Source organism: Solanum lycopersicum, chromosome 6 (genome assembly GCF_036512215.1).
Source record: "Solanum lycopersicum chromosome 6, SLM_r2.1".
Classification (NCBI taxonomy): Eukaryota; Viridiplantae; Streptophyta; class Magnoliopsida; order Solanales; family Solanaceae; genus Solanum; species Solanum lycopersicum.
Window position 1 is genome coordinate 26,096,074 of NC_090805.1, and position 21,296 is coordinate 26,117,369.

A 21,296-nucleotide genomic window follows, 5' to 3' on the forward strand; every position below is an offset into this window, starting at 1 on the left:
ATTTTTTATTAACAAATAAAAAATATACGAAATTATATAATTTACGTTTTTAAGCGGTTATGTATTATATATATAATTTTGTATGTTTCCGTTATTTTTGTTGTTTAGTGATATAGATTATACGAGGGGAAAAAAAATATTAAACTGTCATTTACTAATTTCGGACATTTTGTGCTTATTTTTTCTCTCGCTAATTATGACTATTAGTATATATCATACTTTAAGGTACAAATTTCTAAAAATATAGTATTTTAATTTTTTTTTATCTTTACGAACTTTTTCACCAAATCTGACATTTAGAGACGTGGGTAGCATATGAGAATGAAGATTTTTATTGGTTAAATATTATTTCCCTTTTACCACGTGGTAAAGGAAATGCACGAATCACGCCAAAGCCCAATTAGAATTAAGTAATCCACCTACTCTTAACACAATTTCCTCTACGTATTCTTTATCTCTGGTATTTCATTGACTCCATTACTTCCCTACTATCATTCTTGAAGAATTTACTACATGAGGATTTTCGTGTTCTTGGCGTTGTTGACTGTTGCAATCGGAACTGAAAATCTCAATTCTCATGTGTTTCCAAGGCCATTGATTATTGAGTATCCTGAAAAACAATTGAGGGATGAGTTGAAGTGTACGACTTGGAGGTTTGTTGTTGAAACGAATAATTTAAGTCCATGGAAGACGATTCCAGAGGAATGTGCTGATTATGTCAAGGAATATATGGTGGGTCCAGGTTATGAGATGGAGATTGATAGGGTTTCGGATGAGGCGGGAGAATATGCCAAAAGTGTTGATTTGGGAGATGATGGAAGAGATGTGTGGATTTTTGATGTTGACGAAACTTTGCTTTCGAATCTTCCTTATTATTCTGATCATCGTTATGGGTATGATTGATTCTTCACTAAGTTTCTTTGTATTTTTTGTTAAATTTACTTCATTCTTGCACTCCTAAACTGTCTTGTTGGGTAACGCCAATATTGGGGTCAGAGTCATAATTGAACATGACCCTAGTTTGTTGGATTCAGTTAAAGAAATTAAAGGGCTATACCTTTTCGCATAAGCTCAACATGTCTACTAATGAAAATGTCCCCGTTGAGTCTGTCGAATAAGGGCTTTGGCCTAATTCATACCCCAAAAGCTGAGCTCAAAGGGAGGACGGTGGAAGATTGCCCAAATCATGTAAGGAGCCCTCAAGTCCAGATTGGGACATTCTTTACCCGGGGTTTCACTGTTTGATTTGATGTGCAACTGTCTAGGATCCTGAGTACCCACACATTGGATCGGGTGTGGATTTGATACCACTGATAGGAAAAACAGATTAGAGAAGAAAAGTGAAAATAGAGTAGACAAAGAAGTGGTGAATGTGAAAAGAAATTGCTTGACTAATTTCAACTATGCTGCAACTGCAGTTGCTTTTTATAAGCAAAAACATAGCAAACTAAAGCTAAAAATTTAGCAATTACCCCATAACGTTTTCTCCTATAGACTAGATAATGAACCACATCAAACTACATTTTCTAAAGACTAGAACAAACCTAATCACAGTCTTAATCCATCATGTAAAAGGAGATAGATTGAGCATCATTTTTGTTAATATCCATTTTGAAGGGGATTTTCTCTGTTTTACTTGGAATTGTAGTTCTGCTTCATATTTCTTCTTAGGCATTATACTATGTGTAATAGTAAGCTAATGGTGATTTATATTGATCTCAATATTGTAGATTGGAGGTATTTGATGATGTGGAATTTGATAAATGGGTTGAGAAGGGAACGGCGCCAGCCTTGGGGTCCAGCTTGAAGCTTTATCAAGAAGTTCTGAAGCTGGGATTCAAAGTTTTCTTGCTGACTGGGCGCAGTGAAAGACACAGAAGTGTTACTGTGGAGAATTTGATGAATGCTGGATTCCACGATTGGCACAAGCTCATTCTAAGGTGAGTAAATGAGTATGGTTTTATGAATAAAGTTTGTTGATTTCATTCCTGGTGTTACCGTGATAAAAATGGAAAACATATATGAAACATTCAGAATGAAATTTGTTTAAAATCTAAATGTATGCTCTGAGTATTGTCACGACCCAAACCGGGTTGCGACTGGCACCCACACTTACCCTCCTATGTGAGCGAACCAACCAATCTAAACCCTAACATTTCAATGTAATAACAACAGAAAATAATGCGGAAGACTTAAACTCATTAATAAAACCAATTCAATAACTATTATTCCCAAAACCTGGAAGTCATCATCACAAGAACATCTACTTTAAACTACTAATTCTAAGAGTTTCTAAAAGCTAAAAATACATAAGAAGCTAGTCCATGCCGAAGTTTCAAGGCATCGAGACATGAAGGAGAAGATCCAGTCCAAGATAGACGCGTTAGCTCACCCTGAAGCTCCGATGTGACGAAGACTGGCTTGAGTTACTATTGAGTCGAAGATGACGGCACGTTTGCTGCACTCCACAAATAACAAGAAGAAAAACATAAAAGTAGGGGTCAGTACAAACCACGGGTACTGAGTAGATATCATTGACCAACTCAAAATAGGGAACAGTATGTATTAAGCAATATCATAAAATCAACTAATATCCTTAACATGCAGCATTTATAGTTACCATAACCCTTGGTTACAATACCAAGCACATCAATGAGGACTCACACCTCCTCATCACACTCATTTGGGAATTTAGTTCATTAGATTGGATATATTATCATATTTCAAGATTCATTATCTTTATTCCCCTCGTGTCGGTACGTGACACTCCACTCCTCAATATACTATCCTGGTACCGGAACGTGGCACCCGATCCATATTCTATACTGGTGTCGGAACGTGACACCCGATCCATATTCTATCCTGGTACCGGAACGTGGCACCCGATCCATATTCTATCCTGGTGTCGGAACGTGACACCCGATCCATATTCTATCCTGGTGTCGGAACGTGACACCCGATCCATATTCTATCCTGGTACCGGAACGTGGCACCCGATCCCCTAATCTCACTACTTTCATTCATCAAGCCTTCTTTCATACCAAGGCATCATCATTATCAAAGTAGATTAGGGTTTCTTTTCAAGATTTGGGATTCAATAGCTTCATCATGCTTATTTATTCATAATTACATAATCACATCATTCATGCAAGCATACAATTAAGCATATAGAAGGTTTACCATACTACTAACACATATCATTCGCTATTAAGAGTTTACTACGAATAGCATGAAATAACCATAACCTACCTCCACCGAAGAGTTGAATCAAGCAAGAATTTTCCCAAAGCTTTGTTTCTCCCTTCTCGTTCGATTCCCTCTCTTTCCCTTGTTCTTTCTATTTTCTTTATTCAAACCCTCTTTCTTTTACCCTAATTAGTATATAATTACGAATAAAAGATGGCAATAATACCCCACTAATTAACTTAGGGTTACCTCTTTTAACCCCTTAAGAATTTTAGTTATTAATATAACCCCACGAAATCTATAATTAAGGAAAGAATAGTCAAAAACGTCCCTTAAAACTTAACCAGAAATCCGACTCCAACTGGGATTATGCAAACTGTGACGGGCCGTCGTGCCTGCGACGGTCCGTCCTGCAGGTCGTCGCAGAGTTCAGAGACCCAAATTTCCACCAAGGGTCTGTGACGGTCCGTCACACCTGTGACGGTCTGTGACGGTCCGTCCTGCCATTCCGTCACAAAGTTCAGAGAGTCGATTTTTAGTACCCAATTTCAGATTTTCTAAGTGTTTTGAAACGAGACCCTGCGACGGTCCGTCGTGCCCTTGACGGTCCGTCGTGGGGTCCGTCGCTTTTGCTAGTTTTTTCCAGAATTGAAGTCTGTTGCCAAAACGACTAAACAGGTCGTTACAAGTATACTGCTCACTTACTTGTATGTGCATATATTTGCTGCAAAATCATACTTCATTCAGTAGTTGCCAATGTTTTTCAATGTGTTTCTCCAATCACAATGTGATTTCACATTGATGAACATTGGCAAGTAGATCTAAGTAATGCATTTTTCATGTTGCTGTACTGCAGATTGTTCTTGTAAAGTTCATTTTTTTAATTTAGTCGGGTACATTTTACTTATCTCACCTATCCATGACATGTCTGATGCCAGATGATGATTGATTAGTGTTGCAGATGCATTAATCTTTCTCATTTTCTTCTTGCTGAAAAACACATGATCAACTCATTTTGTCTGGATCTTTAGATTTGTTCAAAATGGAGTTTGAATATGTTTGATATACATCATATTCATGATTAGTTATAGAATGGGACATATAACTCAGAGAAGGGAATGTTTGTGGACTCTGTAAATCTCCATGGTTATGCTTAGTATTTGAACACATCTCTTGTTTTTTCCTCGTCTGACTCTGTAAATCTCCATGGTTGTGCTTATCCCAGTCTGGGGACTCTGTGAATCTCCATTGTTGTGCTTACTATTTGAACACCTCTTGTTTTTTCCTAATCTGGACACAAATCAGTGCTAATGTAACTACGATATCATGCCGGGGAAATACTAACTACCCCTCAAACTAAAACCGAATTCTCAACTACACCAATTATGCTTTGCGGGGGTGGGGGTGGGGGGGAGGCGGTCCTACTACCCCAGATTTAAAAATAGAATTATTACCAACCTGAAAAGCCACAACCAGATGTGTGTTACATGAGTGATATACACATGCTTTACACGTTTACGTTACTGCTTTAACTTTTTTTTTTAGTACTTGTTTTGCTTATGCTTCTTTTTGTAGCTATCTTCCAGTGTGTTGTTGAAAATTCAATCATAATTAGAAGAGGTTACTTTTGCCTTTTCACCATAGTGAAATTTTGCTAATGATTCTGATTCTATGCAGAGGCTCGGACGACCATGGCAAAACAGCAACAACCTATAAATCAGAGAGACGAAATGAGATGGTAGAAGAAGGTTTCCGCATAGTGGGCAACTCAGGAGACCAATGGAGTGATCTGCTAGGCTCCTCTATGACTTATCGCTCATTCAAGCTTCCAAACCCGATGTATTACATTCTTTAAAGTAACTAATAGGTTTGGTAGTCCATGTTGATGCAACATGCCAATGATTATTTCTTTTCACTGCAATGGAACTGTAATTCTTATAATCCCTTAAACTGGAGATCATTGATGATTCAATTAATGTATGCCGTAGCAGCAACAATTGTGCATAACCACCATTTCCGTCTGTGACGACTCTTTTGTTTCTAAACCACTCTTTTAGTGTTTTGTTTAGTCCCACTGCCATATCATAGCCAAGTTATGGGGGCTACTCATAAAAAGGTTTCCTACTTGCAAGACTAATGGAGAGATATAAACGAAAGGTAAGTAATATTTGTACAACGTTGACAAAAATAAAATATCGTCATTTGATGGTCCTGTGTTTGTAAATTGTAAATACTTTTCAGTATACAAATTTTATACTCTTCTCACTTTTTTTTTCTAATTACTTGTTCACTTTTAAATTTTCACATCTATTAAGAAAATAACTAATGTCATAATGAATTTACTATTTTACCTTTATTAATTATGAAGTGAATGAAAAATTCTACATATTTTAAAATAATTAATATAAGTAAAACAAATTTATCCATTTTTAATTTATTAAAATAGATAAATAATTAAAAACATTATAACAGAAAAAATGGAGAAGAAGTTTAAAGGACAGAGGAAGTGTATATGACTAATGGGATATTTTGGGTGTAATACACAATTAATTGAGTACCAAAAATTGATAATAAACTATTTTTTTATGATCTTTTAAATATTGATATATAAAGAATAAGGACAAAAATTTAATATTTTTTTAAATTTGTTTTGGCATAATATATACCTCGATACCAAGCTAGTGTTTCGTCATAGATTTCTAAATATTTTTGGCAAATATTATTTGGGTGAAATTTCACCAGGTAATTTGGCCATAATATTTGAAAAATATATTTTATTTTTTAAAAAAAATATTATTTATATACATAAATTTTAAAAATATCAAAACTAACCATGAGTTTGTATTACAAGTCAATTGAATCTTTGTTATGATAATAACAAATAGTGCCCATTCATCACTATTTTGGAATTAATATAAAATATTATATAATACAACATAAACAACAACTATAAAAAGTATTTTTATAAAAGATAAAAATTCAAGATAAATTTTTAATTTAAAAAAAAATTCAAATAATGACTAATTTTTTCAAAGTTTTTTCTGGTATTTGGGAATCTGGCACCTCTGTTGATTGACAAATAATGCGATTAACTTCACTTCGTTGCTACAATCTTCTTCTACCTAATTCTTTCATTTCTCGCTTCACAAGAGCTATTACTACTAGTAATCAAAAAGGCCGCAAGTGTATTCCTTTACAAACAACTACTGTCAGATTAGCAGTAAGAGCTCACTCTGTATCACCAGCATCAATGGTCAAAGCCATTAGGGTTCATGAACTTGGTGGTCCTGAGGTCTATTTCTTATCTCTCTCTCTATATATTAAAATTTGTTATATTATCAAAATAAGAAGAAGAATCAAATGCTAATGGTTTTTAATCTGGATGATCATGATTACATTATGCTGAATTAAAAATTCAATCTTTGCAAAAATTAGTTGAGGTGGCTGAAAGTTGGCCGGGACACCACAGTCGTAAAACGAAAGGTTGCATGTACAATAACATTTATATAATTAGATTTAAAGAGTATTAACTCTCAAAGAAGTTACTTTTGTTATAGATTTGGGAGTTGTCATCTATCTAGTTAGTAAGATGTTGAAAAGAGTAGGAGAAGGGATCATTTCCACTTGAAGAGGCTTGTTTGAATAAGAAGTTGGACACTTGATTGGCTTCCCTAAAAGTGTGAAATCTTCATATTTGCACCATTTATATCTTTGAAGATGTCTCTGATACCTTTGAGTTTGTGATAATTAATGATCTTGTTATTGATCATGTCAGTAATCTTTAAGGAGTCCAATTCAAGGTCATGAGTTTTGAATCTAGCCTGTTTGTACCAGTTAGCATCATACATAGTGGCCATTGCCTCTGTCTGATTGTTGCTTTTATATTGAATGGAACTGAAATGGGCATGATCAGGCTGTCAGAATCATTCCTCACCGTGCCACCAATACGTGTTGTGTTATATTGCTGGGTGTAGTTTCCATTACCATCAGTGTTAACTTCAATCCTTCCAAGCATTGGTTTGGTCCAAGTACAGACACCTGATGACTGATCTGAATATTTCAATTCCTTGACATAGTTTTATTTTTTTATTTTTTTCATAGAGTAACTTTGTATTCATATGAAAACAATCATCCAAAAGTGATGAGATGTTAGTTACAAGTTACAACCCTCACTGGACATTGCAAGAAAGAGACAGCCCCCAAAACACCTTGCATTTCTTTCCTTCCATAAGATCCACCAAATAAAGTCTGGAATCAGTTTCCACCAGTCTTCCTCAGAAATTCTTCTTCGAATTGTCTCCCAGCTCCTCAGCAAATCAGAAGTGTTCTAAGGAATTGTCCATCTTAACTCCAAGCATATATAAGAACATTCTAAGGAATTGTCCAGCTTAACTCCAAGCATATATAAGAACAGGCTCCGCAGATTTACAATTGTTATGCAGTGTATGGACTAGGAAGAGGTGGTTGTCTACCTCTGCTTCCTTGTCACAAAGAAAACACCTTGAGCCTTTTCTATATAGTGCTTCATGGGTTAGGCAACTTCTTCTATGTCAATTCTTTGACATAGTTGAGTTCAGTTGCCTGAAATATCACAGCTAGGAAATGCCACTGATATGTCTGTCTTTTTGTTCCATAGGTTATGCATTTCCTTATTGGAAGTAACAAATCTTTTCTGGTTACCATATTCACAAGAAGTCCACCATATTCATAAGAAGTCCAGCTCCTCCAAATTTCCCAACAACAACATACCCACTGCAATCATACTTCCTCCAAATTTCCCAACAAATACAAATAGGAACTATTTGTTGAATCAGTTATTGATAGTCTAAACATCCCACCACATATTGAAAATTCCTTTACAGCACAAGAGTGATGTCTAACTCCCAGAGGATTACCAAAGAAGTTCCAAACATAACAAGCAGCCTCACCATCAATAAAAACATGATTCATTGTATCACAAGTAGGTTTAGCACAACAAAAGCATCTAGAGACTGATTGTTTATCAACATTATGGAGAATCTCATCGAAAGGTAATTTTAAGAATCAATCTCCAAGTAAGAAATGAAACTTTAAAAGGCAAACATTTATGCCATACCTTGTCAAGAGTGATGTCCTTCTGCCTATGTTGTCTGATGATTTGCCATGCTGACAAAGTGCAAGAGGCCACTGTGCAAGAGGTTTGGTCCATTCATGGATGGAACTTAACATATAGAATGATGATACAAGACTGGGAGGTGGATAGACTAGCTGAATTTTATGGCACCTCGGACCATTTTCGAGGATTGGAAGAGGGAGAAGACACTCTTAGGTGGATTCATCATAGCAAAGGTGTCTTCATAGTTAGCTCTGCCTACAAGAACCTGAATCAAATGGGGACTCAACTCAGATTTTTGCCTTGGAAGCTTATCTGGAAAGTCAAAATTCCATATAAGGTGGTAGTTTTTACTTGGTTGGTAGTTAAAGAGGCGGTACTAACACAGGAAAATCTAATGAAGAGGGGAATACATGTGTGTCCTAGATATTTTTTTTTTGTGAGCAACAGGCAGAGACAATCAACCATTTGTTTATTCATTGCAAGGTGGTTAGACAACTGTGGCACTTATTTACCATATTCAGGGGCACAAACTGGACCATGCCACAAAGGGCAAGTCAGGCTATAGAAAGCTGGAACAATGAAGGCAGTGGTAGTACAGACCAAAGCAAATGGAGAATTGTCCCAACAGTGATTTGGTAGACCATATGGAAGGAGAGGAATATGAGATGCTTTGAGAGTGTTAGTAGTCCTTTACGCAGGATTAAAATGAACTGCACAATCACTTTTTGCTATTGGTGCATTTTGGAGTATGTAGATGATCCTATAGCTGTTAGAGATATCCTAGGTCCTTTGTTGATGAAGTAGGAGCTAGTTTAGTTTTGTGTAAGTACACGCAACTGTATGTAGTTCCATGATGTAAATATGGGACCCCAGCCTTTAGTGCTGAAGATTAATACACAGTACTGTTACCGTTGTCAAAAAAAAAAGTCATGACTTTCTTGATCTCCAATGGGAATCCCCCCCCCCCTCCGGCCCCATGCTGCAACAACCATCATCGATATTCCAAAGAATGTCTTTTTCAGTGTTCTCCCTAGCTTTAGTTAGAGATTTACATACCTGAGAGGTTCCACTTGTCCATGCCTTGGACACTGGATGAACCCTATTGCAATATTTGGCCCTCATGAAATCAGCCATAAAGAAGGCTGAGTCCTGAACTTCCACCATCTTTTGATGGCTAAGGTGTTGGAGATGTCATTCATGTTTCTGATAACAATATCACCCTCATCTTTAGGAAAACACAAGTTATTCTAAGATCTCCAGTGATATTTTGCTTTGTAATCATTGGATCTGCTGTCACATTCACGTTCGTAAATTAGAATCTTAATTGATGGGTCTTTCAATTCTTTGGACACAATACTAAATTTTAGTGTGATAAATTCTATGTTCGCTTTTTTGTGTTTAGAGGAAGCAGGAGAATAAATATTAATGGCAGCCTACTTTTTTAATTTGCATCAACAGAAATTTATTAACCAGTTATTTACAACAAGCCTATTGTTTTGTAGGTCCTCAAATGGGAGGACGTTGAACTGGGAGACCCAAAAGATGGAGAGATCAGGGTGAAGAATAAGGTCATTGGCCTCAACTTCATTGACATATATTTCCGGAAAGGAGTCTACAAAGCTGCTGCATTTCCCTTTACACCAGGTGCTTTCAATCCCCTCTCTCAATTATTTTCTATTCTTCTACATGTTTACGAACATTTCAAGTATAATATGATCCTATTTTAAAGAAGATTCTATTGGAGCCCGCTGGTTTTAGGCATCCTGTAACTTGAATATCTTCTGCTGGTTATGATTAGCTTTGGAACTGCATCATATGCAAAAAGAAAAGCCTGCATCTGCTTCGGCATGAATATCTCAACCAAACATGGGATGCTTTGTTATTTGAAAGTTAAATCGGTTTTCTCTATGTGGAGGACCGGAGGTTTGCCCTATTCGGGAAGCTCCAGATCTATGCTTAGTTTCAACTCCCTAAAGCTCATCGTTGATTACTATCTCCTTCCACTCAAGCCTATTATCCACTTTAATACTAGTTTTAAGTACTGAAAATCTGCCATTTAGCAATGATTCACAATGCAGTAGACTAAAGAGGTGAAGTAAATTAGATGCGTAAAGATTCTGCTTTACTGCAAGTCTGATCCATATACTTATCCAACCAAATAAATAGGGGGGATTGTGTACTTCTCATCATCACAATCGACACTTAATTAGTGAGGTTCTTGTTTTTTCTAGAGAGTATTTGTTTTTTGTGTATCAAGTTATCAACTGTGTGTATTTGTACGGTTTAACCCCTTTATCATCTCTTCGTCCTAGATTCTAAAATATGGAGTTACCAACTTTGTTTTTGTTTTGTCGGAGGAAAAACGATATTCAGTCAGGCCTATGGCTGGATCCTTTTAGATCTAGGGGCCGGCAGAACATGATAGAAGCGTTTCATTTATAAGGTATCGAAGATCATAGAAGTATTATTTAGGTAGCATTCAGTTGGAATTGAAGCTAGAATTAAATTCTTTATGCCAGGTATGGAGGCTGTAGGGGTTGTAACAGCTGTTGGTCCCGGATTGACTGGGAGGAAAGTTGGTGATATTGTTGCATATGCTGGTGGTGTGATGGGTGCATATGCTGAGGAACAGATCCTTCCTGCTGATAAAGTTGTGCCTGTTCCTCCCTCAATTGACCCCATTGTTGTAGCATCCATACTTCTCAAGGGCATGACTGCTCAGTTCCTACTGCGCCGCTGCTTCAAAGTATGTACATCATAATCTTACAGCAGCCGAGTTTCCTCTATTCTTTTTTTCCATCTGTTCCTTCTTTAGTTAAAGTAGACATGCTTATATTATAAACTAGATGATTTAGATTATCTAGTGCGGAAGAAGTCCTCAACTCTTACAAATTTACCAGTTTTAAAAAAGAAGTCCTCAACTCTGACATGGGCATGATTGAGTGTTTGTTTTATGATTTAGATGTTTTTCCCTACATGTTAATCAATGTGATCATATATAGGACAATTTAAGGGAAGATACAAAATATTTGATTGTCTCTTATTACTGGAAATTCAATCTTTAGATATTGACTGGAGTACTAATGGATGATTAGCAATTAGACGCATATCCCATGATTGAAGTTCCTTTATCCATACTCTCCTTTTTTAAGTAAATTAATCTATTTCTTGGTGATTCACAGCAGGTTGCTAGGTCCTATTGCTTTTGACTACTGCATCATGTGTTTCTCTTAGTTATTGCATGAGTAATTACAACTTGAAGAAGTAAACGTCATAGTCCCCAGTGATATGTCTTGAGAAAAACCAATACCGTTGCTTGTGATATTTGGTGTGTAATTTAGAAGTTGAGGGCTAGTAATCTGGATGCGCATATGGATCTTTTCCTCTTCTTCATTTTGAAGATTTCCAGCTTTTAAATTTCATATGATTGTTCTCTTGATAATGGAAGACTATGTGTCCTATCAGTGTTACAAAGCCATAAGCACCATCATTACTTCATTTTTGTCTCCAGGTATCGGGCAGATCTGTGTTCTGGATGGCTGTGCTCTTAAAATCTTGATATTCTCTGTACCAAAGCAACTTTGGGAAACTGTGAAATGGAAGATATTCTTTAATTTCCTGCTGGTTTAGTTGGTTGTTTGCAGCTAGTTAGTGAAGCAGATAAAACATCAGAAAATATAAAATATGACTAAATTGAATGCTTGAAAGCGCGAAGATTATGGAATACATTTTATTATGAGTGCATTGTCTTCCAGTTTCTACAAGGTTAAGCAGTTAACATAAAGTATCTCCGCTCTCTCCTGATCAGAATCAGGTTCCCCATAAATTGGATTCTTAGAGATTTACAGAATTACTTGGGAATCCCAAACCATGGGAAGGGGGACCAAAGGCTTCTAAACTAAATCTGGAGGTTAATGCAGTCCAGTTTGTAGAATAGTGTGCTATAATAAATACAACATGCTGAACATGAACCCGCTCTGCTTCCCAGATTGGTAATTTTAAGAGGGCTGAAAGGAAAAGAAATGACCTTTCTAGCCTCATTGTTTCTCAAAAAAAGAAGTGACCTTTCAATGGTTTTGGCATGTAATGTTTGTGCAACAAATTGCAATTTGCTGTCTTCTTGGAATTTCATCCATCCATTTCCTTTTCATTCAAACTTAATTCTTTTAAAATTCTTTTAATTGAATAGATTTTCCTCTCATTTGCATAAATTCAAACTAAGATATAGCTTCTTTACTTTCGTCAAATTTATACTGTCTTGCAATGTGTTACAGGTTGAACGTGGGCACGCAGTACTTGTTCATGCTGCAGCAGGTGGGGTTGGCTCCCTATTGTGCCAATGGGCAAATGCCCTTGGTGCTACAGTCATTGGGACTGTATCAACTAAAGAGAAAGCAGCCCAAGCTAAAGATGATGGGTGTCATCATGTCATAATCTATAAGGAAGAGGATTTCGTCACTCGTGTCAATGAGATCACATCTGGCCAAGGAGTTGAAGTTGTGTATGATTCTGTTGGAAAAGATACTTTTCAGGTATTGGTATTTACATTCATTCATTCTTTATCGACCAAGTTAGCCTAAATTCACAGAAAAGCTTTCAGAAAAGCAACACTTTCATCAGAATGGTGAAGTTTGTTCATGTAGGTTGGGGTTTAGTTTAACAAAATCCCTTTTAACTGTTGGAGATTGAAATTATTTTAAAACAATCATAACTTGCCAAATCATTAATGATTAACGGCGAACTAGCAATAAACCAACTATCCAGGGGAAATTTAATGCAACATCTTTAGCCTGTAGGAAAATGAACAAGAAAACTATGATGGGACAATACTTGGGTGACCAGGATTAAAAAGAATTTATTGTGCTTATTAAGTCCTGTTCCTATGTAGCCTTTGATTAGAAATTTTTTTGATCAGGGATCATTAGACTGCTTAAAAACTCGTGGATACATGGTGAGTTTTGGGCAGTCATCTGGCTCACCAGATCCAGTACCTTTATCAGCTCTTGCAGTGAAATCGCTATTTCTGACAAGGCCTAGCATGATGCACTACACAATGACGAGGGATGAACTACTAGAAACTGCCGGAGAGGTATTTGCTAATGTGGCATCAGGTGTCTTACGCGTCCGTGTGAATCATACTTATCCCCTGTCTCAGGCGGCACAAGCACATACCGACCTTGAGAGCAGGAAAACATCTGGATCAGTTGTACTGATTCCAGATGATGCTCAGTAGTAGTTTACTTTGTATACTGCCAACATGAAATATATTAAAGGCATACTAGACTTCAAATCTGAGCTGAACCATAATAAATGCCTATGTGCATCCTTTGCCGATTTGTACTTCTCATTGTGTAACAATAGTGTGTTGTATTTGCCTGTTGTTGTACTGCGTGGATGCTGTGTTCAATTTCCAGCCTTCTGCAAGTGAATGAACAAGTTCCTTCAGGTTCTTTCTAGCTTACTCTGAGCATGAGAGCTTATTTTGTCTCATAATCATAGGAGCATCTGTCTGTGTGTGTTAGATAATTGCAGGTGGAACGATTGAAGGTCCTTAACAAATAGTTTTGCTGATTACTATTTTTAACCAAAGTCCAGCAGGTTTTATAACTACTTAAGTTATATACAATGGCATTGTTCTTTTGAGGCTGGTAAAGATTTATGCAACCCTTCCATGGCGTAATTTGCTGAAGCTCATGGAGAAATGGGACTGGTCATTTTGGGTTTTATCGTTTTAACAATCTCTGCTAGTAGTCCAAAGAGTTACGAGAACTTGGAATTATAACTGCTATTAAGTACTTAGGCTAGCAGTTAAATGATCCAAAACATTTTATAATGTTAATAATGCACTGAAAATCAACACATACCTAAACTATCACATTGAGTTACATATCTTAACTATTCAATCTTCCCATTACATACCTAAACTATCACTCCATGTGAAAAGAGAGTTCTTCTTGCTCATAGCTTAATTTATTATAAGTTGAGAGATATGATCATTTGACGTTGGAACATTTTCAATCCTTGAACAGTTTGAGTTTATTTTAACTTTCTTCTCCTCACTACCTTCAAAACACAAGATTTTGGCACCACACACCTCTACATCACTTCACAAATTATTCAAAGATTGCTATGAGTATCTATCCTTATTTCAACGATATATTGATCATGATTTCTTGAGGGTATAAATTTCATTAGTAATTAGTTATATTCTATCGCTTGCAAACAACTCCACTTTCATAAATTCCGGTAGTGCACCTCAAGCTTGGCAGCTCCAAAGCAAAACCAGTTTCATTATCAGATTCTTCTTCATTTGTTTGAAACTTAGTGACATAACAATCAGCATCAAAGAGTCCTGATGTTAAAAACTCTTTGTCACCTCCCATTACAGGCATCAATACACCCATCTTAACTTTTCTCACATACTTCTTCTTATACGTTTGTCCTAGAACACCATCTACTTCGTCACTCAAAGAGAAAAACTTGAACCCAAGTTCAAGATGAGCAAAACAGTCATCTTTTGGTATACCATAGTTGTGAACTCGAGATTCTTGTTCTGTAATAGGTACAACCTTAGCAGTGATCTTGAAAACATTTTCAACTTCTATGACAATGTCGTTTGTGTTGCTAGTTCTAGTAATGGAGGCCATGGGTACAGTTTCATCAGATTGCCACCTTGCTCCTTCCTCATCACGAAGAAGTATGGGTGTATCGTTGAAGTGCAGGGAAAGGCGGTCAATGTAATCATCCCATGTTGATGTTTTTACTGCACCTATTGAGATCCTGTGAGAACCATAAAGGATACCAATGGATTGTATCCAAGTGAAGTCCCTCTTCATGTTCCGATTTCGTCTTCCTATGAAATGAGCATTGATGTGGAATTTAGGGTCTGAAACTAAGCAGAAATCTTTGTCCTTCTTGCCATGGAAGTAGAAGGTAACTCCATCGCCACCGATGAAACGAGGATCTTGGCAAACTGCTCCAGGTATGTCACACTCTGCATCAGATAAATGTACATCATTTAGTTGAACAAAAGGCTTGAAGAATTTGTATATGTTCTCTGTTTCATATATAACATACCAAAATGACCTTTGGTAGTTTTGGTAGTCTAGTAAATGTTAAACATTGAGCGGTATGAAGTTGATATTAAAGAGTTTCCAAATCTAGATATGTCGTTGTATAATAATAGAATAGAGAAGGAAGTAACTTACTACAAACAGGTTTGCAAGAGACACAATCAACCAAACAACCACTAGGACAAGAGGTAGGGCATGAAAATTCGAGATTATAACAATTATGGTAATACTTGTTCTTGCACTTAGCCTTCCTCGGGGTTGGTGAGGGTGGAGGAGGAGACGCGGGTGACAAAGTTGGTGGCATTGGGCCATTGATACAAATAGGCTTGCAAGAACGACACTCCGTTATGCAACCAGTAGGACAGAACATGGGACATACATGAGGAAGATTTTTACATTGCTTGATTTCATCATCTGAGCAATGAGAATTGCTAGGATGGTAAGCTATTCCTGGGGGAGTTGCCTCTACCTTTGCTATAAACATTAACAAGACAATGCCTAGATCCACAACAATAGTGAGGGCCATTAGTAGCTATTGAGAGAAAGATAAGTGATGGATTATAAATTGTTATATAGATATCTTAGTCAAATACACATGCCAGTTGTAATTTCTTAAGAGACGTGCAAAGTTCAAACCGAACAAGTAAAAGTGGACGAAGCTCGGGACTAAAAATAATGGTATGTTTGTTTGATAAGTTACCTTTCATGTGCTCCTTTTCCCAAGTCCAGTATTCTATTCAATATTTGTGCTCTTAACAGGAGTATTATACTTCAACACACATGTGGTATCTCACTTTGTCTTGGCCATAAATTTAGATACAACACTTTCCTTATAGTTTTATCTTCTTCATATACACGTATCTTTCTTCAAGTAGCTTCGAAATAAAATGAACTATGATTATTATTTCTCTGCCAGGAGAATAAATATGTCGTCTGTATTATGATTTACTTTTCTAAAATTGAGATTATTTATAAATATATTCTATCATCCATAGGATAAAACTAGCACGTCTTACTAAAAGAAAAACAGAAAGGTTCCCAACCAAAAATCCATTGTAATAGCATATTATTTATCATTTTACCTGATTACAAATAAATGTTTATAAAAAAAATTACATCTAATTATCTACAATTGATTTGATTGCACAAATACTTTTTCATACCATATATTGAAAAATCTCTACACTCCAATCAATATGTATAACTACTAAAAATTATTCTTTTTGCACGAAAAAATGATCGATGACTATTTCCACACATATTTTGATTAAATCGGTTTAATTAAAAGGAAAAAGTAGCAAATTTCATATGGAAAATTCAGGAAGCTTCCCACTATTTTGGTAAAAATTTATTCCACCGTACATTTTCACAATGAGCTGATTCAATAAAAAGTAAAAAAAAATAAATTATATTTTATAGTACAAACTCTTTACTGATCCGCAATGAAATAAGTCTTTAATTTTTAGTAGTATGTGTAGCCGCTAGAATCACAGTATCATATGCTATTTATTTTCTGCGTCCCTCTTTTATAACTTTGCTTTGAATAATGGTATTATTATATTATTTTTATAAATAATAAGTATAATGGTTTCGCTACTGAAGTTGACATAATTGTATATTTGTCTCCACTCTCGGAGAAAGAGGTTCTATTTGTTTGCCACTCAATTTTGCGCTCTTGCATAAATAAATCTAGAATATAGCTAGGTGGAAGCAAAATGAATATAGAATAGGGCCATTACATAGATATCTACGTAAAAATGGTACAAAATATATATTAAAAGCCCACAAATAGACAAATTTACATAAGAATCAAACTCCAAACATAGTGTTATCGATATAAGAGTTTAAATCTGTCTGTTCAAAACATAAGATATATAGACAACGTAAAAGAGAGAAATCAATAAGTTTCTGGATGTCAAGAGCTTACCACCATCCAATCGGAAATCAGCGAGGGTGGCTCGTACTAGGCGGTGCATCAGAAAACGAGATTCATAATTACCATATATATATATGAGTATCAAAACATTATGATTGTATTTGTTCATAGGATCTTTAGTGCTAACTACTTTCATGTATTTTATGAGGTCTACTAATTGAATACATACATACAATGACACGAGTATAAAGTAGAATATGGTAAATATATACTCACATTTCGTATGTGATGATTACTACTCCATGTAAATAGATTTCTACTGTCGAATATCAATATCAAGATATAAAACAAAAAGAATATGACAATCGTTAACTATCTGATTAAAATATCCTATATTGCCAACTTATCGATGATAATCCATTTTGTTAAATGGCTTGAGAGTTGAAATCAAAATACATCTAGCTTATCATCCATTTTGTTAAATGGCTTGAGAGTTGAAATCAAAATACATCTAGCTGTTCTACCTGATTTTAAAAGGGTTTAGAATCATCATCTAATTTTTAGGAAAATATTTATATGTAAATTCTATTTTGATCTTAGTTAATAAGGAGAAAGCACTAAATATTCTTCTAAACCTATTCAAACGTACTCCTTAAACTTAATTTGGTCAATAAGGAAATCGCTCTTTTTTTTCAATTAATACGTGTTAAAGGAAAATGTTTAAGAAGTTGTAATTTAGAATAAAGTATGGGAAACAAAGTAAACCTAATTTTAAAACCATTTGAAGTTAAAAATATATAAGAAGTAATGAAATGTGGGAGTGTGATACAGGGGTGTGTGTTTATATATACACACTTGTAGGTCTTCTCAGACAATGAACATACGATTCGATATAAATAAATATTTAATTTCAAATATTTACAAAAAGTTTAGTCAATTACACTAGAAAAAGGATATGATGGCTCATATAACCTCACAAAAAATAGCAGAACGAGTTATATATTGCTGCTAGGAATCTCAAAAGGCTTCTTCAATAACTAATTATAACCAATTTTTTTCTACCATGGAGAAGCAGCCAATGCCTTGAACTTGAGCTCAAAGTTCGCATCTTTCTTTGTTAAGGCCTCAATTTCAGATTCTACATTCTTCATCACTTGTTTCACTTTCAATACCTTTTCTTCAATAATCCTCATTTCCTCTTTTGCTTCAGCTAGCTCAACTTTCTTTGATTCAAGAACGTCTTTCGATTCACTTGATAAACTATCAAGCTTACTTATCCTTGCACGCAAAAATCCAACGTTCATTCCTAAACACTCGAACCCTTTCAATGTATTGTCCCAAGTATCAAGATACTCACGAGGAGTCCAACTCTCACAGGCTCTTATGGCATCAGCAATGTTCACAGTTTCAGTAATCATTCCAGCAGCTAACTTGACATTTAGGCCAGCAAGTAAATGGTCATGGAGAAATGAATTTTGGGCGCGACAAAGATCATAGTATTTGGTCCTAATGTGTAATGCAGGAACCTCGGAGTCAATGGTCAGGCCATCAACAATAATGTTGAAACCAGAATAGTCCTTCACATCTTTGAATTCGACTCGTGATTCTGAAAATCTAATGCCTTCTAAAACATCAGAGCCGTTATCGCTGTCATTTCCACATTGATCAGCTATAGGGTCGTGGTCCGAGTTAGGTAACAACATGGGTTCCTCAATTTTGTCATCTTGATTAATATCTAGGACAGGAGGCTCCAAGTATTTCTCCTCTTTTGCTTCAAAAATTTTAATCTCTTCATCGTGATCTATCGAGATAATAATATCAGTAAATCGACAGATAGTACATCTTGCTTGCGATAGAAATTAAATATACTGATCGTAACCATACCAGATTTGATTGGTCGAGCACGAAAATCCAGATTTAGAAGAGTAATAGCACCATCAATTTCTGTCAAGCAATTTTCTCTTACTATGTATACCTAAAACAGGGGAAAAAACAGTAAGGCCTTTGCTTTACTGTCATAAAACTGCAACATACAAAGAATATTCACATTGTCACATTAGGATAAAAAAGATAGTTCAATGCACTAACTCGGGTCTAGAAAAAGATCGAGTCACATTGTGTCTATTGTACGCGATAGATATTGTAAAAATGACAACAAATATAACATGTGTTACCTTAAATTTGGAGGGTTGAATCAATTGGAAGACTAAGACATCCCCTTCGAGAAGGTTATGAGCAATGGAGAAACCTCTCCAACCCCCACTCAATCCGTTCTTGTCAATAAGGTACTTGGTAGGAGATTCTTCGTCATTTTCATCCACTAAAACAACAATGGCATCATGTTTTGGCAAATGACAATCACAAAATCTCTTTGGGAAACCCTGTTATATTCACACCAAAAAAAAAAACAATAAGACCATAGTACTAACAAAAAGTTCTAATTTTTTCAAGAAAATTTTGAACTTACCAACCAAAATCCCCCACTGACATGTGAAGGGAGCATATACTTAACAAAACTAGGAAATTGACAAGGCAAATTTGCTTGGACTTCTGCAGCTCGCAACATTGCGGATGAATTTACATCAACAGAGCTGTGTTTCAGTGTCTTTTTTTCAAGGCTAGTAAAATCAAGAATCAAAAGCATTATCAGAGAGATAACAGAACCTTAAAATTTAAGTTTTTGCATTTTTGACACTGACCATATTTGAACCTTCTTTGTACCTCCATTTACCACCTGGCAAAAGAATTTTACGGATACATTTATTAGTGCTAATAGAAGAACAAGGGGCATGACCAAAAATTCAATATTTACAATATACATTCAAGAAATGACACCTAAATGACCTTGGAAGTGGAAGGTCTTGAACTTTTGACCTTTGCTTGCCCCGTGGGGAAAACTTGAAGATCAAAAGTCAAAACTTGTAGTTATAAGCCGGACAAAAGTTTAAGATCACCCATCTCGAAGAACACTTATTTATGAACAAATAGAGTAAAAAAAATGGTTGTCACCTTGTTGGTTTTAGTAGGAGCCAAAGTCTTTTTCTTGATTTGCTGTGCCTTTTTCTGGTTAAGTCATCAAATGAGAGAACAAATTAGAAACATGGGCTAATCATTATATGTAAATATAAATAGAAGGAGATTGAATACCTTTGAGGAAGAAAGAGCAGGGCTTTTCTTAGAGGAATATAGAGAAGAAATTGCCATTTCAAAAAAAAAAAAAAAAGGTTCACTGGAAATTCACTTGTATTGTATTTTGTTAGTAATTTAAAAATGATAGTTTATTTTAAGTGGAGAGGAGAAGTGAGAAAGGGCTAAATTGGAGGCAAAATTTGAATTGGTTGGCAGAGTACTAGGTACTAGTATGGAATGATTTGTTTCCTTTTCCCAATGCACTTTTTTACCGTTTCATTTTATGGGTTTTAAACTTTCTTTTTTAAAAGAAAAAATTGGCTTCGGGAAAGTTTAAATCTTTTTTCACTTTTTATATATATTAAAATGATTCAAAAATGATCTTAAACTATATGAAATAAATAAAAATATCTCGTTTTTGTAGTTTAAATTAAAAATGTCTTTATAATTGATAGCTTGATCGAGAAATACTCCTATTGTTTGGGATAAAATTTGTTGTTTTTTATTATTTAAAATACATCTTGTTCATAATAAAAATATTACTTTGAAATAACTTTATTCTTATTTCTTTCTTTTAAAATCACTTTTACTAATAAAAATATAAGATTTTTTTTATTCTTCTCAATCCATATTATCAGTTAAAATAGAACAATTTTACATACCCTTTAAACCGATATGTAAATTCATCATTAGTTTTTATTTAAATAACGATAAAAATAATATAATAAAACAAGAAATAGTTTCAAGTAGGGAAAAAGAAAATGGGAAAAGGGGATTTTGACTTTGTTTATTTGTTGTCAACTTGCCATTTTAAATGCTGAGACGGTCTTAGGTCCTTCCTATCTTGTAAAAATGTAAGTCAAACAACCAGAATTTTAACCAATAGAAGAAGAGGCTTTCAGGCTTCAGCTGCTCGTCTTCTAAAAATAACCAATTT

The 21,296-nt window shown here is 35.3% G+C and overlaps 4 protein-coding genes across 4 annotated transcripts; 2 read left to right on the forward strand and 2 right to left on the reverse strand.

Moving 5' to 3' along the window:
• The first annotated feature begins 476 nt into the window (after positions 1-476).
• APS1 (acid phosphatase) lies at positions 477-5,400 on the forward strand. Its single transcript, NM_001247142.2, has 3 exons — positions 477-893; positions 1,731-1,940; positions 4,864-5,400. Exons 1-3 carry the CDS (start codon positions 514-516, stop codon positions 5,039-5,041), a joined length of 768 nt encoding a protein of 255 aa, NP_001234071.2. The 5' UTR covers positions 477-513; the 3' UTR covers positions 5,042-5,400.
• Positions 5,401-6,139: 739 nt separating this feature from the next.
• On the forward strand, positions 6,140-13,737 carry LOC101250123 (uncharacterized). Its single transcript, XM_004240715.4, has 5 exons — positions 6,140-6,478; positions 9,784-9,925; positions 10,801-11,027; positions 12,556-12,813; positions 13,197-13,737. Exons 1-5 carry the CDS (start codon positions 6,269-6,271, stop codon positions 13,512-13,514), a joined length of 1,155 nt encoding a protein of 384 aa, XP_004240763.1. The 5' UTR covers positions 6,140-6,268; the 3' UTR covers positions 13,515-13,737.
• A 304-nt stretch (positions 13,738-14,041) lies between these two features.
• On the reverse strand, positions 14,042-15,963 carry LOC101249274 (uncharacterized). The gene is made up of 2 exons (XM_004240761.5): positions 15,490-15,963; positions 14,042-15,275 (listed from the first exon to the last, which is right to left on the reverse strand). The coding sequence occupies exons 1-2, from the start codon at positions 15,878-15,880 to the stop codon at positions 14,491-14,493; spliced, it is 1,176 nt and encodes a 391-aa protein (XP_004240809.1). The 5' UTR covers positions 15,881-15,963; the 3' UTR covers positions 14,042-14,490.
• Positions 15,964-18,116: 2,153 nt separating this feature from the next.
• LOC101248980 (B3 domain-containing protein Os01g0234100-like) lies at positions 18,117-20,505 on the reverse strand. Its single transcript, XM_004240760.5, has 7 exons — positions 20,378-20,505; positions 20,240-20,293; positions 19,930-19,964; positions 19,698-19,848; positions 19,405-19,611; positions 19,115-19,205; positions 18,117-19,031 (listed from the first exon to the last, which is right to left on the reverse strand). The coding sequence occupies exons 1-7, from the start codon at positions 20,432-20,434 to the stop codon at positions 18,289-18,291; spliced, it is 1,338 nt and encodes a 445-aa protein (XP_004240808.1). The 5' UTR covers positions 20,435-20,505; the 3' UTR covers positions 18,117-18,288.
• Between the last annotated feature and the right edge of the window lie 791 nt (positions 20,506-21,296).